Source organism: Fragaria vesca, linkage group LG6, assembly GCF_000184155.1.
Source record: "Fragaria vesca subsp. vesca linkage group LG6, FraVesHawaii_1.0, whole genome shotgun sequence".
In the NCBI taxonomy this organism is placed as follows: Eukaryota; Viridiplantae; Streptophyta; class Magnoliopsida; order Rosales; family Rosaceae; genus Fragaria; species Fragaria vesca.
Window position 1 is genome coordinate 5,891,290 of NC_020496.1, and position 16,110 is coordinate 5,907,399.

The window sequence follows — 16,110 nt, forward strand, 5'->3', positions numbered from 1 at the left end:
GTAGTTTAAAAAACCTTTGAAATTTAATTAACTATCTTTAGGCTAAGTTTGATCATTACCGGAATAGAGTAATGTTATATCTAGATTTAGCTAAAAATTATAGTAAAATTTAGGTAGAGAATTTTCAACCGTCTAAATTATACCTTAATTTAAGTCTAAAATTTTTGGTTCAGCAAAACTCAAAAAATTGCTAAATATTAATAGCTCTACGTCGGGTCAAAAGAGAAAATAAGGATGTTAATTTACACTAGAAACAACTATAATGAAATCAAATCAATCGACATTTTTGCATTAACACTGCAAGACATAGCTACAAATTTACAAATACCGAAAATTACACATATGTAGCCGGTCATATTAGAAGAAACTAATGCACTGAATGTCGTTAGATGATGCTACTAATTTCTAAATGACGCATTTCTTTTGTAACATACAAACTTTTTATTGTAGAATTTTTGTGAGTAGAAGCAAAATTTCTAGAATTTATATGTTAAATATTGTTTAAGAGAATTCTATCAAGGAACTTGCATTGTCCTAACAAACAATGGATTCCGAAACTTAATTGTTTCATATCTCTTTACTCTTTGCTCAGTATACTATGTCGCTTGACTGGAAATATTATTTTGTTGATTGATTGACACAAACAATGGGTCAGATATTCATATGCGAATACAAAACGGGGTTCATTACTTCATTTCACGTTGAACTTGGTTGTGCTTCATTGGATAATGCACAGTTCGATTCCTTTTTCTCCTCACTGGTTAGCTTAATTGGGAGGCCATTTTCACTGGTTCACTAACCACTGAAAGCCAAAATAATTCGAGCTTGCATTAAAAGAGAAAGGCACTTAATTAGCAGGTTCCAAGGGTTTGAGATTAACGTGATCATAATTAGGTCAATGTGATATAAAAGTCGAGCAAAGGGCAGTCCCAAACTAGGGCTATGAAAGCTTCAAATATTCCTCTGAAATCTGAATCAAACTGAACCGAGGGACATAGTTTTGCATTTCTAAATTAAGTTAGTCTGGCACAAGTAGAAATAATTTTTTCATCACCGGACTTCCTCTAAGGCTGAGATCCAACTCTTTCACTCTTATCGCAAATCATAACTTCAACTGGTGGCATCTCTGGACGAGTATGTATCATGTGAAGTCTGAATTTATCCACATAATACCAACTGGAATGTTATCATGTTGATGAACTTCTTGTGTTCATCGATCAAAGCATGTGATCATCATGCTCGATCACCACCCTCGTTAATTATAGTCCGGTATCGGGTCGGCTTGCCATTGCTTAGAAAGATAGCGCATGCAGATCAAAACTAAGCATTGTGCTGGCGCCCATGAACCAGTTTGCTCTAGATCACCTACGTCAGAGTCATTAGACCTAAATCAATCTTATATAAATATGAGTACTCCAAATCCGAATAAAATTATGTGATTGATGCACTTGATCATTTACATTCAAGATGTAATTTCACATATATGATGATCCTATGGTCTCGACGTCATTCGAATAATAGCCTCGCTGATTTCATTCTATATTCGTGAGGTGCATAGGAAGTGGTTGATGAAAAAACTTGAACTGCATGCAAGTGTGATATCTTTGATTGTGTGAGCTTTCACCATTTCTATACTCCTCTCCGTCATATCTGCAGTTTGGTAATTTGTTGTTACGGAATAAATAGGACACATAGTTATGACATTTGCTAGTAAATATTGGTTTGCTACTAACAATACTAGCTAGTGGCACATCTAGTTATTGTTCTGCTAATGTACAATTGGAATGGGAAGTTTAGGAAATATGGTACAATATTGACGATTGATTGATGCATGTATATCGAATACAATCGCATCAACATGTAGAACAAATGCTCTTTGTTGTTCGGAAATCTTTGGTTGAACATTTGGTTTATAATTGGTTAGGCAATCTTTATTCACTGCTTCCTCACTTGAGAAGCTAACAAAGTTCATGAGATGAAGCTAACAAGTATGGAACCTTTCCCATCTTCCTTTTGCCACTTTTCATGATGTAACGTGCTGGTCATCCCAGCTTCCGACCTCAGTCTACTCTGCCTTCTGCTTGATCAATGCGGTGGTGGTTGTAGCAGAGACTTTTCTGTGTAATCTTGTTTTTTATTATATTTTTTAATCGAAAAAAGAAAGAAAAAAAAAAACCACTTTTGCTATTTCAAAATGCTTTCTATTGTACCATATTCACATCATGTCATCTTTGTACTAAAAAGAAATATACAAATGTAAATTACATTTCAAACTCAAGCATCTTCATTATTTGATCCAAAAAAAAAAAAACTCAAGCATCTTCATGAAGCTTTGCTTCTATTCTCATCCTATAATAGATGAAAAACAAAAGTTACCGACCATAGAAAACAATACAGATTTCATAATATGTCAAAAAATTACCAAACTACATTTAATTGATTGGAAATATTGGCATGTTACCTATGGGTGACTGAGCGAGGTATGAAATGAACACATCTAAGTGTAAATGTCTCTAAGTAGGCTATGGTAAGATACATACTATGATTCATGCTTCTATGTATCTTTGGACTTCTTTCCTTTTGGTAAGTGTATCTGTATGGCCGACTATTGTTGTCATCAATGAAATCCTCTACCCCAAAAGAACTTATCGGTGCACGATTCTCCGGTAATTACATAGACAGCAGCTGAAGTTATACGTTAACAAAGTTCTGGTATGAAAAACTTCTGGTCACATTACAGAATTTGAGTAGTTCACAAGGTTGATAAAAACTATTACATTGCAAAGGGAGGAAGCAAGACTACTGGTTCAACCATGTCAACACTAGCAGACGGACCTTAACAGCATCGAGTAAACATAATAAAAGTTCAAGTAGTGTTCAATCAGATCGTAAATCGTTCGGTTGAGATTAAGATACAGTACTGATGTGATGAGAAAGCATGATCGACGGGAACTAAGGGATATGAAATGAGCCTGTAACAATGCCTGACTCTCTATCAAGCACAATAAGCCCCCTTGTTCCACAGCTTCCCAAAGACATGCTTCAACATCTTTCTTCCCTTCTTACTCACAAGTCACGAACAAGACGACCAAAGCGACCAAACCAATTTGATATCACCTCGATCGTTCCAGTTTCATTGACTGCGTGCATAGAAAGTGTGATGAAAAAAATTCGAACTGCATGCAAGTGCCATATCTTCAATTGCATGAACTTCATCTTTTAAATACTCGCCCATCACAATTGTTTTTGTAATAGTGGTTGTTACAAAAAAAATAGATTCAACGCATACTTTATTATATGATTGTCTACTGATATTGTTTGCTACTGATCATTGTTGTGCTAATACTATTGGAATGGGAAGTTTAGGAAAGATGGTAAAAAATGTATTATCAATTGATGTTTAAACTAGTGACACTTGAGTGAAGTTCAGGAATAAGATTAAATTTAAAAATATTAATGGATAGATGGATCATTTACATTACACTTAAGTTATCAATAGCAGTCTTGTACAGAGGCAGTCTCTATACAAATAGAGCACTAGTCTTAGATCAGCAGGGTAGATCCCGGCGAAAATTTACAATTAGCCTTTCCAGATTTATTATCGCTGCATCCTCCCTAGTTAAGTTTAATTAGGATATTTTGTAACAAATGTATTACTAATTGATGCGTCATGCGTGAACCAATGATAGCTAAGCTACAGACTCAATGCAAAATAATGATTAGTTTTTGTTTATTACTAATCGTATCAAAACTTCCAACCACTTGTATCAAATAGCAGAATCTCTAGCCAGATGAGTATCTCTTCGTGCGGGAACTGAATTAATCCTAGGTGGTTTGTCTTTGGTAAGTTTCTCTTATGTGAACTCCCTGTGTTCATTAAAGTTGGGATCATCATGCTAAACAACTAATAAGTTTCAACCAATTTCCGATGGGTATTTTCGTCATAAATAAGGAAGAATTTCTGACGATTCGTCAGAAATATAGTATTTCCCACGGGAGTATTAGCGACTCCTTCCAACAAGGAATATTTCGTTGGAAACAATATTTCCGACGAGAATACTGCTTTTACCAACAATTTTCATTGTCGGAAATCATAATGTGTGTTGTAGTGGAAAGACAACTCATGCAGATAGCAGCTAGCTCTAGTGGGAAGGAACTGAAACATCTATGTGTTCGATAACACGGCCTCGTCGGGTATGTGAGGAAGCCTTGTGTGGCCGCCCATGAACCAGTTTGCTAACCAGCTTAGATAGAATGTGAGTACGTAGGAGTAAATTAACTATACTCCAAATCCGACTAGTAGTAGAAAACCTGAAGCAATGTAATCACATATGATGATGCTATGGCCTTGACATCAACCGAATGACGAATGATCGCAAAGAGAATGATAGCCTTGCTAGATTTCATTCTATATTCATGCTATGAAAAAACTCAAACTGCATGGGAAGTGCCGTAACTTTAACTGCGTGAACTTTCACCATTTGTATACTCATCTCCCTCACATTTGATTTGTAAGAGGTAGTCAAAGATAGAACACATACTTTTACATTTGCCAGTAATAGCACATCTCAGTTATTGTTATGTTAATACAATTGGAATGGGAAGTCTAGGAAATATGGAAACTGCATCAATGTATACGACAAGTAACAAGCCATTTGTAATCTTTTTGGTAGACTATTTGAGGTTCTGAGTTATGACTGGGTGAGTGATAATAACAAACTTTGAGCTTCTTTCAAACACAAGCAAGATTTTAATCGTATCAAGATTCAAGAAACTAAATTAAGTGAGAAAAATAAATCGAAAGGGGTCAACACATTTTAGATTGAAAGTTTCTGAAATTTGAAATGACGATATACAAGGGAGATGAGTTTTGAAAGAGTGTACAGTTATGGAGGGGACTTGACTTTGGAAGTAACTCGGGTGTGTCTGTTTTGCTCTTACCCGTTTTGGTCAGACACATCATTACAAAATCTATTTCCCCCTTCATCACAATTCTGCAACAGCTGAACAAAATCCATATTAAACTATTTGGTTTGCAACAAAATAGTAGTCTTCTGTGTAGTAGATCTCCATAGTGTCATTTGTAAAGATATTATGTCAAATATGATACTAAGTTCTGATAATGACACTCAAACAGTGTCGTCTGACAGTGTGTTTTGCAATTTGAGAAATACATTGTAAAGTCGTTTAATCATAAAGTTTTGCTTTGTACTGACCCATATAGCTTTTGCTTTGCTTCTATCTACAATAGATATAAGTAACAAAGAAACGTTATCAACCGAGATTATAGTAAAAGTTTCTTGATATGGCAAAAGGAGAGTAGAAAAAGCAGTCAGCTACATCTTAGATTGATATTAGCAGTGTTGGATGCCTTCAAGCTCACATAAGAGTTGCATACAAAACCACACAAAAGGGTCCAAAGAAACCTAATCCAAAGCAAAGAAGAAAACCAACTTAGTCCAAATAAATTTTAACATCAATCCCACTATCAATGAGGGATTGGACAACTGCCCTAATCTTCCCTTCAAACTTGTCTCTGTCCCTTGGAGTATATGACGCGGTATAGACATCCGCTTCTCTTGCCCTATCTGCTAAAATTTGGCCAATGGCTATACAGGCAGGTATATCGCAACGGGACTTGAGTGCAGCTTTTATGTCTTTGGAGTTGGTTCCAGCAACTGCAACCTGCTTGCATGTTACCCTGTGGGTGATAGAGGCTGACACAAACCGTTTTGAGATGAACACATCAAGTGTAAATGGCTCTAAGTAGGCTATGGTGCGCTGCTTAAATGATACGTGCTTCTGTGGATTTTTGGACTTCTTTTCCTTCTGATAAGTGTACGGCCGACTATTGTTATCATCAACGAAATCCTCTACCCCAAAAAAACTTCTCGGCGCACGATGAACCTGTAAATTGCATAGACATCAGCTGATTTTGTTAACAAATGTATCATAGGAAAAACTCCTGGACACATAACTGTTTGAGCAGTTTACAAAATGCGGCTGTTTAATACGTGGAGCTCAACATTTAATAGTGTACGGCATATAATCGAATGGAATCAAAGTCGCAACAAGAAGCAATGTCAAATACATTCAACACTGGACTACAACCAACCAAGTGACAAATGTTGTAAACAGAATGTAACACTAAACATGTGAGATTGGGAGATGGGAAGGAAGTAACGCCATTCTACAAAGCATGAAGCAAGTACTAGATACAGGCTGACAAAGACTGATTCAAGTCATTCAACCATGTCATAACTAGCAGATCTTCACGGCATCGTGTAAACATAATGAAACCTCAAATTCAGTTCAATTATGTATCCATAGTAAATCGTCGGGTTGAGATTAAGATACAAATGTTGTAAAGGGATTGAAAATGCACCTGCGAATTGTGGAAACCGCTAGTGGGCACATACAAGCAAGGCCTGATTCTGTCGCCGCAAGCGTAAGCCCCTTTGTTCCACACCTTCCCAAACACCTGTTTCAGCATATCTTCCTTTACCAAGCTGTAAACAACAAGCACGAAAACAGATATGAGAAACCTGAATCATCAGTAAGATGCATTAATAGAACAAAAGAAATGACAGAGGCATTTCATCGAACAGGTTATAGGCAAGGGACGATGTAGCAAGAAAAACACACAGCTGTGATTCCAATTGGATGAGAAATACGTATCAAACCCTAACCTAATCAAATCGGAGATAGAGAGTTGAAGGACCTGGAAATGAGAAGCAGAGAATCAGCGAGGAGAGGAACGGCGTCGTTTTGGAGATTTTCGGCGGGAGAAATAACACCGGGGAGCCTTCAGATTATAGTGGTGTGTTGAAAAATCCAAAAGAAAAGGACGTGAACGGGCGCCTATATATTTACAGTGTTATAATTCTTGTAGACGATAAAGAGTACAAGAAGGGCATTTGGTCTAGTGGTATGATTCTCGCTTTGGGTGCGAGAGGTCCCGAGTTCGATTCTCGGAATGCCCCTCTCTTCTATCTTTTTTGTTTTCATGTGCTTGGGTAAACACGTTTGATGTTCTCTAGTTTTTGTCGAACCAGTTTATGGTGAAAAGCAGTTAAAGCACAGTACAATGCTTCATTGTCAAAGAGGACCGAATTGTCTCATGACGTTATCAGCGTACTAATTTCTTAATATAAAACTCAAAGAGAAATTTTAAATACACACCTCTAATTTCTTAATACACACCTCTATTATTTTATATTTCACATCACATTTGATAGATATGTTTAATTACAAAAAATCCATCAATTATTAGGGGAAAAAAGAAAACTTCCTCTTCCTTAAAACCTTAACTCTTTTCCACTATTATTATGCATCAAGAGAAAAGAAATAAAAACCTCTTCTCCAAAATTCATCACCTGAATTTCGATTACAGTCGTAATCACATGTACTATTTACCGATCCATTTGGTTTTTTTTTATCAACTTTAGTTTTTATCTTGCAGACTAAAGACTAGTTTTTATGCTATTGTACTTTTACTAGTTTCTTAATTTTGAAAAAATTATGTATGTTCAATATTTTTTTTCTTCAAATTCTAGCCGATTGATGTGATATTGGAGATTTGGATTTCGAATATAATATTACTCTTTTGATTATAAATTGAAAAATATCAAGAAAAAATTTCTAACCCGATCAAAAAAATCTAACAGAAAATAAAAAATAATACGTAAAGAGAGTTATAAAATAGTAAATATATAATAATTATATTAAATAACAGATTATTATTAGTTTTAGATATTGAGGGTATTTTAGGCAATTTAGGATGTGTATTTAGTATAATATTGAAATGAAAAACTAGATGAGTGGTGTATTAAGTAAGGGATGTGTATTAAGAGATTAGGGGTGTGTATTTAAAATTACTCAGAATGTCTAAAAATTTTGTATACCAAATCTAACAGTTTCCCTATTTTAAATATTCAAAATATTTATTACAACAACAATCCTCATTTATTACAATATAATAATAAGTGATGAAGGATTAATGGTAGAGACAAAAAGATAGCGAGAGAATCATCTTATTCATTGATAGGAGCCCTTTATATAGGGAATTACACAATACCAATATGGTAAGGATATGAATACATAGATCTAGTCTAACTACATATCCTATTGGCATAAGGCCAAGACACACATAGAGAATATCCTAGAACACTCCCCCTTGTGCCGCGCGCTGATATGCCGATGGTGCTGATCTGTTGCCTCGTCAAAAACCTCGTCAAGTCACAAAAACCCTGTGGGAGAAAAACTGAACCTTGATCGTAGGAGAAAAAGAGTACAACGCACCCTTCACATTTGATAGTGACATGTATGTATGTGCTAGACTCCCCCTGAAGTTCGCACCTCCCCCTGATCTTTACATCAATCATAGAGCTCTTCCTGATTCTTACTAATCACGGAAGTTTCAACAACTTAGCATGTCAATGCTTTTTAACATGTCTTCAAATGTGGTATTGGGCAATGATTAACTAAATCATGCCGTATTGTCCTCAAATGATCTTTTACACTTAGATCTTAAGGAGAAGGTTGCTTGTGAACTCAAAACATAAGTTCGTGCAGGAAATCAGATTTCCGCGCAGCATGACCTTCAATTACTAGAACAGTCGTAACTTTCTCTAGGAAATACATATGAACGAACCGTAAACGGTTTTGGAAACTAAACTCATTTAGCTTTCCAACCGTATATTACACACGTTCTGGTTCCTCAGGAGCTATTCACAACATTCCGTCGAAGTTGACTGTTTTGCTAAAATCAGATTCTCGGACAGATTCGTCCTACTTTACGAAAACGGCCATAACAGAAAATAAAAAATAATACGTAAAGAGAGTTATAAAATAGTAAATATATAATAATTATATTAAATAACAGATTATTATTAGTTTTAGATATTGAGGGTATTTTAGGCAATTTAGGATGTGTATTTAATATAATATTGAAATGAAAAACTAGATGAGTGGTGTATTAAGTAAGGGATGTGTATTAAGAGATTAGGGGTGTGTATTTAAAATTACTCAGAATGTCTAAAAATTTTGTATACCAAATCTAACAGTTTCCCTATTTTAAATATTCAAAATATTTATTACAACAACAATCCTCATTTATTACAATATAATAATAAGTATAAAAATATAAAAGTTTATTTTTTTTAGAATAAATTATGTTTTCTTTCTTATCTTTGAGTCTTGAAGAATGTACAGCATTCAATTCTTCTTTCTCTAAATATTTTTAGAGAATCTGTAAATATAGGGAAGCAAAGCTTCTCTTTCATCTCTTTCCCTATTTTAAAGAATGAGATAGGAAAGCTGTTGGAGTGAAAAATGACCCCATATTCCTTAAAATAGAGAAAATCAAACAATTTAAGAAATTTGTTGGACTTGCTCTAAAGGGCGAACAGCCCGCTTTAGTGTGTGTTTCTTTCCGCACACTCAACATCTTTAAGAAAACGACCTTAAGCAAAGCACATAAAATACACATCACAACCAACAAGAGCCTTACTGTCTCTGTGGTCATATGTCACCTGCATTGCAGTTCTATGGCAATGGTGTTGAGCAAACCAATCCATGGCTCAAAGAACACAGTATAGGAAATAGCCGAAATTCCACAAGCACATGCTCTCCATTGTAGGAACTATGATGGCTCAGCTAAGTCATGCATGAAGTCAATATAGGAATCACATGTGCAAGGCAAACAAGCAAAAAAGTAAAGCAATGGAAACAACACATTCATAGGAGAGAACTAGTATTTGCCTCTTCATCATTATTGAATCACTAGCAAGGAGTAAACAAGCTAATGCTTCAGGCTCCGAAGAGAAATGTAAACTGAAATGTTTCTGGCAAATGTAAAAAGAGTAACACCGACAGTATACTGATGATGCTAGAAAGGTTGGCACATTGCGGTTTCAATCTAAGGAAATTACAGTACCAGGTATTGATAATGGATCCAGCTCCCAACAACCTGCAACTCGACTGTCACTCTCCCCACGATGCTGGAAAGCAGGAATCTGGTGAGAAAATCTATGAAACTCAGCCTGTGGTACATCAATGATCCCGGTTTTTGATCTCTGGATTCTTGGAGACTTGAATATTGATTTAAATCCTTTAACCTTTACCAGAACCCCAACCTTTGTGCTTCTGCCATCATCTTCCAACACTTCCACTAATTCACATTCACCCTTTGCCAGGTCAGGACCAGCCGGCTCAGGATTGTGGTTCTTGTATAGAGCCCAAACCTCACCTTTCTTTGGCTTTATTTCAAACACCTCCTTACTCAAAACATTTCCAGTATTTAAGCAGTGAGAAAATGAGGAGAGGGAGATGACTTCAGTTGGACAATCTTTCAATTTAAATGTCCCACAGGAAACTGGTCCAGACAAATGTTTCAATTCTGAGCAAGGTTCCAGCACTGCCACATGCACTCGAAATTTTGGCCTAACCTGGATCCCCCTAACTTGAGCATAAGTATTAGGCATCCCGTTCACATCACTATACAGAGCCCAAATTTGACCAATACCAAATCTGTCCTGAGTTTTCAGCCCTTTGAAATCGAAGAATTCAGCCTGGGACAATCTGCAGGCAGGGGATGAAGATGGCGGAGGGGCTAAAGGGTTTTTCATGTGACTGTGAGAATCGTGATCCTTCAGAGTTGATTGCATCCTGTTATTGTACTGGCTAGAGGTAGAGTTAGCGCGAGGAAAGCTGATATGATTTTCATCCTTGGCAGAATCTGGACACTTCATAGCTCCATTTGATGTGGTACTGTTCTTGCTTAATTCTCTTCGTGATCTTCGAAGACTAAAAGGTGCTCTATCTGCATCGTTCTTCTGATGCTTCTTCTGTGTGTTGTTTCTCTTATCTGCTTGACATGGTATAGCACTATCCTTGGGTTGTGTGAGGTTTCCACGGTTTAGGTTTGTCATGGACTTCCCTTTCATACAATTCGCGAATTCAGTATCTGACTTTCTTGGAGATCTAGACATCAACGTCTCCCTTTCGGAAAGATTCTTCTCCTGCTTCATACCTGTGCATGCAGTTACAGAACCAACCTTTTCACAAGACGGACCAACAATTTCAGTTTTCTTGCTTCTGTCATCCATTTCTAGATCACCCAGATCACTTGAATTAAAAATAATGGTGGGCAAAGAAGCAGGATCAAGTTCAAAGGATCCTGGGGGAACACCATGTCCTTCACAACCAGTCATTTTGAAAGAGGGAATCTGATGAGAAAATCTGTATAGCTCATGAGGTGGTACTTGAAACATGACAACCCCGTGCTGCTCGGTTTTCTGAAATAAACTGACAAATCCTCTCACTTTGCCCAAATAACGAACTCCGATTCCATCAGCTTCTACAAAATCTGTCAACACTTCAACAAAGTCATATTTGTAGGGCATGTGCTTTTCCGGCTCAGAACTCCATCCAATATCCCAATTCTGGTAGATGGCCCAAGTTTCACCCTTCCTAGGATATACCAAAATAGAATTTCTACCTCTCCCTTTTCTGTAGTCCACCTGATGAGAAAACGAGAGATGATCTTTAATTTCGTCAGTGTCCCCTAATTTGAACTTGCCACAAGCAACTGGCAAGTCCTTACACCAATCAATCTCACCTCGGTCATTTGGATTGGGCTCCAGCCAGATGATTTTCAGCTTAAATCCAGGCGTGACGACCTTCTTGACAAAAGCATACCATCTGGGCATACTATCTCTGTCATCATCATAAAGAGCCCATATTTGATTAGCTTTAACAAGACTTGGTAAACTATCTGCATCAAGCAGAAACTTATGGAATTGAGGATCAGGCAGTTCAAAGGCTCCCTGAGTGGATGTGACATCTACATTAGCTACAGGACTGACATCAGCTTTGGAGTTGCTTTGATCGTTAACCGACATGGCGGCTCCCTGAGTGGATGTGACATCTACATTAGCTACAGGACTGACATCAGCTTTGGAGTTGCTTTGATCGTTAACCGACATGGCGGCTCCCTTTACCTTCAACTCAAATTTCTCTGTTTTAGTCTTCTTGTTTGGCAAATTTTCTTCTACAGGAAAACTTACTTCTTCTCTTGTATCTTTCTTATTTCCATCAACAGCAGCATCATTCCCCTTCTTCTCAGCAGCACTGAACAGCTGGTCCTTCCTCAACCTTTTGAGTGGGGGACTCACAAAATCATCATTATCCATGTCATTTAGAAGGGATGAAAGATTATGCTTGTTCCTTGAAGATCTCCTGGGGTGATGACCTGCACTGAGTTCAACCTTCTCTTTAACAGCATGTTCAGTATCAGTTGTAGTTCTATTTCCCATCTTCAAACCTTCTCCAAGTTCAGAAGTTGTCTTCTCTCTTTCTTTGTTAATATTACTTGAAGTTCCTGTATCTTTGGACTTTAGGGGACTGGACTTGGATGTTTCAACACCTTGCTTCCCCAGTTCAACCTCATGCCTAATATCTTTCTTTTTAGCTTCACAGGCCCCACTCAAGTCAGCAGATACCTTTGATGCAGGTTTAAAGGCTGCATTTCCATTCTGAAATCTTGTGAAATTTCCTTTTTCAGTTCCTCCATTACTTTGTGAGGCAAAGTTTGAAGGACCCTGCCTTGGGGGCTCTTTGTGATTTGGGAAGTCATTCCTAAAAGATTCTGAATGAACACCTTCCCGTAATTCATGAGCTTCAAATGCATTCCGACATCTTTGACAACGGAGCAACCGACCGAGAAAGTCTCTATAGTATTGATACTTTGAGAGACAAAAGTAACACTGTGTCCAGAATGTGTTTCGTTCCCCCTGTGACTGAGGATTTTTCTGAGGATTAATTGCAGCAGGATGAGCTGTTGTTTTTGGTGCACCAGGTCTTGCTAGAGTTCTATACTTGATGTCATATATAGAACGTTTTTGTTTGTCCAACAGCACACTTTTTGCTTCCACAATCCACTTGAAAGCAGTCTCCGAACCAGCAAACTTATTCTTATCAGGATGAAGCAACAGTGCCAGTTTTTTATACTGTTTGCTGATGGTGTCATCACTATCAAATTGCTGTATCTGAAGAATTCGGTACCAATCCATTTCAGATCCACCTAGCTTGTTTCCTGCTGTACAGTGAATTTCACAAACCGTAAGCAACTGAGAAATGTTCTCAAGATCAGGGAAGAGTCTCTGAGCCTTTTGTGCCATCTTCATTGCTCCTGTATAATCTTTATTCTGCATCTTTGTTTCTGAAAGTTGCATAGCTCTGACTGCCTCCTCTTTGTTGCACTCCATGGGTGATTCAGAATTTAAAGAGTTTTCTCACTCTTATCTCATGAATCTCACATGCACAGACAAGAGTTAAACCTACCACAGTTCTATCATTCAAAATCTTCACCCTGCATATATACAAACCAAGCAAGTTAAGCAATTTACTTCACCATGCAGTCAAGCACCAGCTATGTGCATATCTAAATAACATTGGACAACAGATTTACCTACCATTCAGTAATTATCAAAATCTAAGATGCATGTCCCAATATGCGGAGCAACAATCTGGTTTTTCCCTACTAAAAGGTTCAGCAGGGCTCCATCCACATGTCCACCACAACTACATAACGCCAAACCAGAAACAAACCTGCAGCAAAATAAACAGTTATAATCAGAAATATTGACCTTTGGACATATGTATACAGATAATGCACATGTACGCGAACCTGTCAAACACAATTCTATTGTCGTATAGAAATTTAATTATATCTACCATGTATGCGTTATACGAATATATATATATATATACACACACACACACACCAAGCATACGTATCCGATTCCCTTCGCCCCTCATGTCTTATTCGAAACACCCAAAACTAAACACGAAATCACCTACAATGACATTTCCCAAGGTTGACAGCACAAGAGTACGACATTCCCATGAAAAAGGAATGTCACACATACGTTACCAAGCATCAATCATTTGCTTACCGAAATACCACTTCTGCAAGTCTCCCTTTTCGGTCCGCCAATTTATGGAATTTTCCAAAATAAAACAGAAAGCTATCACCCTACCACATCACAGCAAAACAACAAAGTTCTTCCCACCCTCAATACCAAATTTAACAGACTCGAATAACCAAATCTAACCCATCCACTCACTCTTTCCTACCCACATTTTCTCAACTCAATACTTCCCCAATTTACTTGCATGCCTTTACATGATTCCTTCATCACCTCAACAAATTCAGACAACCCAAATAGGGAAATTTCAGCATATATACTAAACAATACTACTCATAACATGCAAAAGCAAGCAACTTTCTTCTTCTTCCCTCTCTAATTTCACAGTTAATTATACATGCAAACCAAATCTACCAACTACCATAGTGTTTAAATACCAACACTGGCAAATCAAAGCAGAAAGATCACAACTTTATAACATAAACATTCCCAGACCACAAAATTTTCATCTCAAAAACACAATAATCACAAATTGAAATCAATGCAGGGTTTAGAGTCCATAGCTTGAGACCCCCCAAAACAGCCAAAAGCAAAACCATGAAAGATAAGGCGGTTTTAGTAAATTTACCAGGAGACAAAGGCAATCGGCCCAAACCCTAGAGATCTCGCCGGGGACGGAGAGAGGTAAGGAAGATAGTGATGGGTGTGAAGAGAGAGAGAGAGAGAGTGAGAGCGGGAAGAGAAAATAGAGTGAAAAAATTTGGAGGCAGAAGAAAAGAGGAGAAGAAGTCCTTGAGGTTCTCTGAAATTGCAGAATTGGAGTTTTATTTCTTCTCCCAATTTTGATTAGCCTTTTATGGTTCTTCTTCTAGTGTTTATGATGTGGGTGATTGTTTATTTTTGGGAAGGGTCTAGAATGGGTAGTGCAAACAAGATTTGGAATTATCTAGGTGACTTACAACCATAAATATATATTTTATTTGTAATGTGGAATCATGTTATGAATTTCACATGTTTCGATAATGATTAAATAATCAAACTAATCGGTTATGATTTAGAAGTTAAGTAAAATTAGATATGTAGAATGAGAGTTTCGATTCATTATGTATTGAGATATAATGATTTTTGAGCAAATAGTTATTTTAGGATTATGATGAAACCGCCGAGATTTTATCATTTTCCTATATGGGATTATGATGAAACACCCATGACATTGTTGATAGGAAGATCTCATCTCATTTTAGATTGAAATGATTTTTCGCATTTTGGTAGCCGAGATATTATTGAATATAGCTTGCTAGGGAGGAAAATAATAAAGCTAGAGAAAAACAAAAGCGAGCTAGTTGCAAACTTGCGGCGTGAACGTTGGTGAAAATGGACATACTCTTAGTTGACGGAATAAATGAGAAAAGAGGGTTTCATCATACATAGATATGAAACATAAGAGAGATGATTTCTTGAGTTCTAGTAGCTCAACTATGACGTGAAAATTGAAACATACGTTGTTAGATATGAAAATGTTAAAAGAAAAGTAATAGAAATTGTCAAGTGTTGATGGTGAAAGTTGATAGATTCTTTAATCAAAAACGAAACCGAACATTATCATTCATAGACAAAAAAAAAAAAAGTATCGGTTTCAATTGTGGTAATCCATATCCCACAAGAAAATCCTAGCAAGACGAGATCAAACATCAAAACTTCAATAATTAATTCAAGTGATGGGTCATCAGATATCAATTTTCATTTCCAAAAGTCAATATTAGATACCATCAAAATAATAATAGCCAACTGAATTCTATCCAATGATCGAGTATGATGTGACTAGAATCGTATCGTCAGAAGTGTCTGACGTCGTACTAGGTAGGCTGCGGTTGCCAGCGGCGGTGGACGAGGTCGGAAATAGAGGCAGTCGTCAAGGTAAAAAGGCTAACGAGCAGGGGCAAATAGGAACTTTCAGGTACAATATGAAGTTAGGAATCCAGCTGATAGTGATCTTAGATTTCAGCCGACAATAAGGTCTGGTCTCAGATTAACAACTATTTTGCATCATTTATTAATCTAACACTCTACATTAACAGGTCTAATTACATCATGATGATAAGGAAAGGTGGAAATAAACCCAAATTTCATGTTCCAAATACCAAATTAATTAAAAAAAAAAAAAAAAAAAGGAAAAAAA

General features: G+C 36.9%; 2 protein-coding genes and 1 non-coding gene across 3 annotated transcripts; 1 reads left to right on the plus strand and 2 right to left on the minus strand.

The window, feature by feature from the left end:
- Positions 1-5,378: 5,378 nt before the first annotated feature.
- Positions 5,379-6,804, minus strand: LOC101310909. Its single transcript, XM_004302429.1, has 3 exons — positions 6,722-6,804; positions 6,386-6,509; positions 5,379-5,907 (listed from the first exon to the last, which is right to left on the minus strand). Exons 2-3 carry the CDS (start codon positions 6,491-6,493, stop codon positions 5,455-5,457), a joined length of 561 nt encoding a protein of 186 aa, XP_004302477.1. The 5' UTR covers positions 6,494-6,509; positions 6,722-6,804; the 3' UTR covers positions 5,379-5,454.
- Positions 6,805-6,911: 107 nt separating this feature from the next.
- Positions 6,912-6,983, plus strand: TRNAP-UGG. Its single transcript has one exon. It is a non-coding gene; the product is annotated as a tRNA-Pro (tRNA).
- A 2,931-nt stretch (positions 6,984-9,914) lies between these two features.
- Positions 9,915-14,657, minus strand: LOC101309953. Its single transcript, XM_004304993.1, has 3 exons — positions 14,560-14,657; positions 13,476-13,611; positions 9,915-13,372 (listed from the first exon to the last, which is right to left on the minus strand). The coding sequence occupies exon 3, from the start codon at positions 13,266-13,268 to the stop codon at positions 9,915-9,917; it is 3,354 nt and encodes a 1,117-aa protein (XP_004305041.1). The 5' UTR covers positions 13,269-13,372; positions 13,476-13,611; positions 14,560-14,657.
- Positions 14,658-16,110: the final 1,453 nt, after the last annotated feature.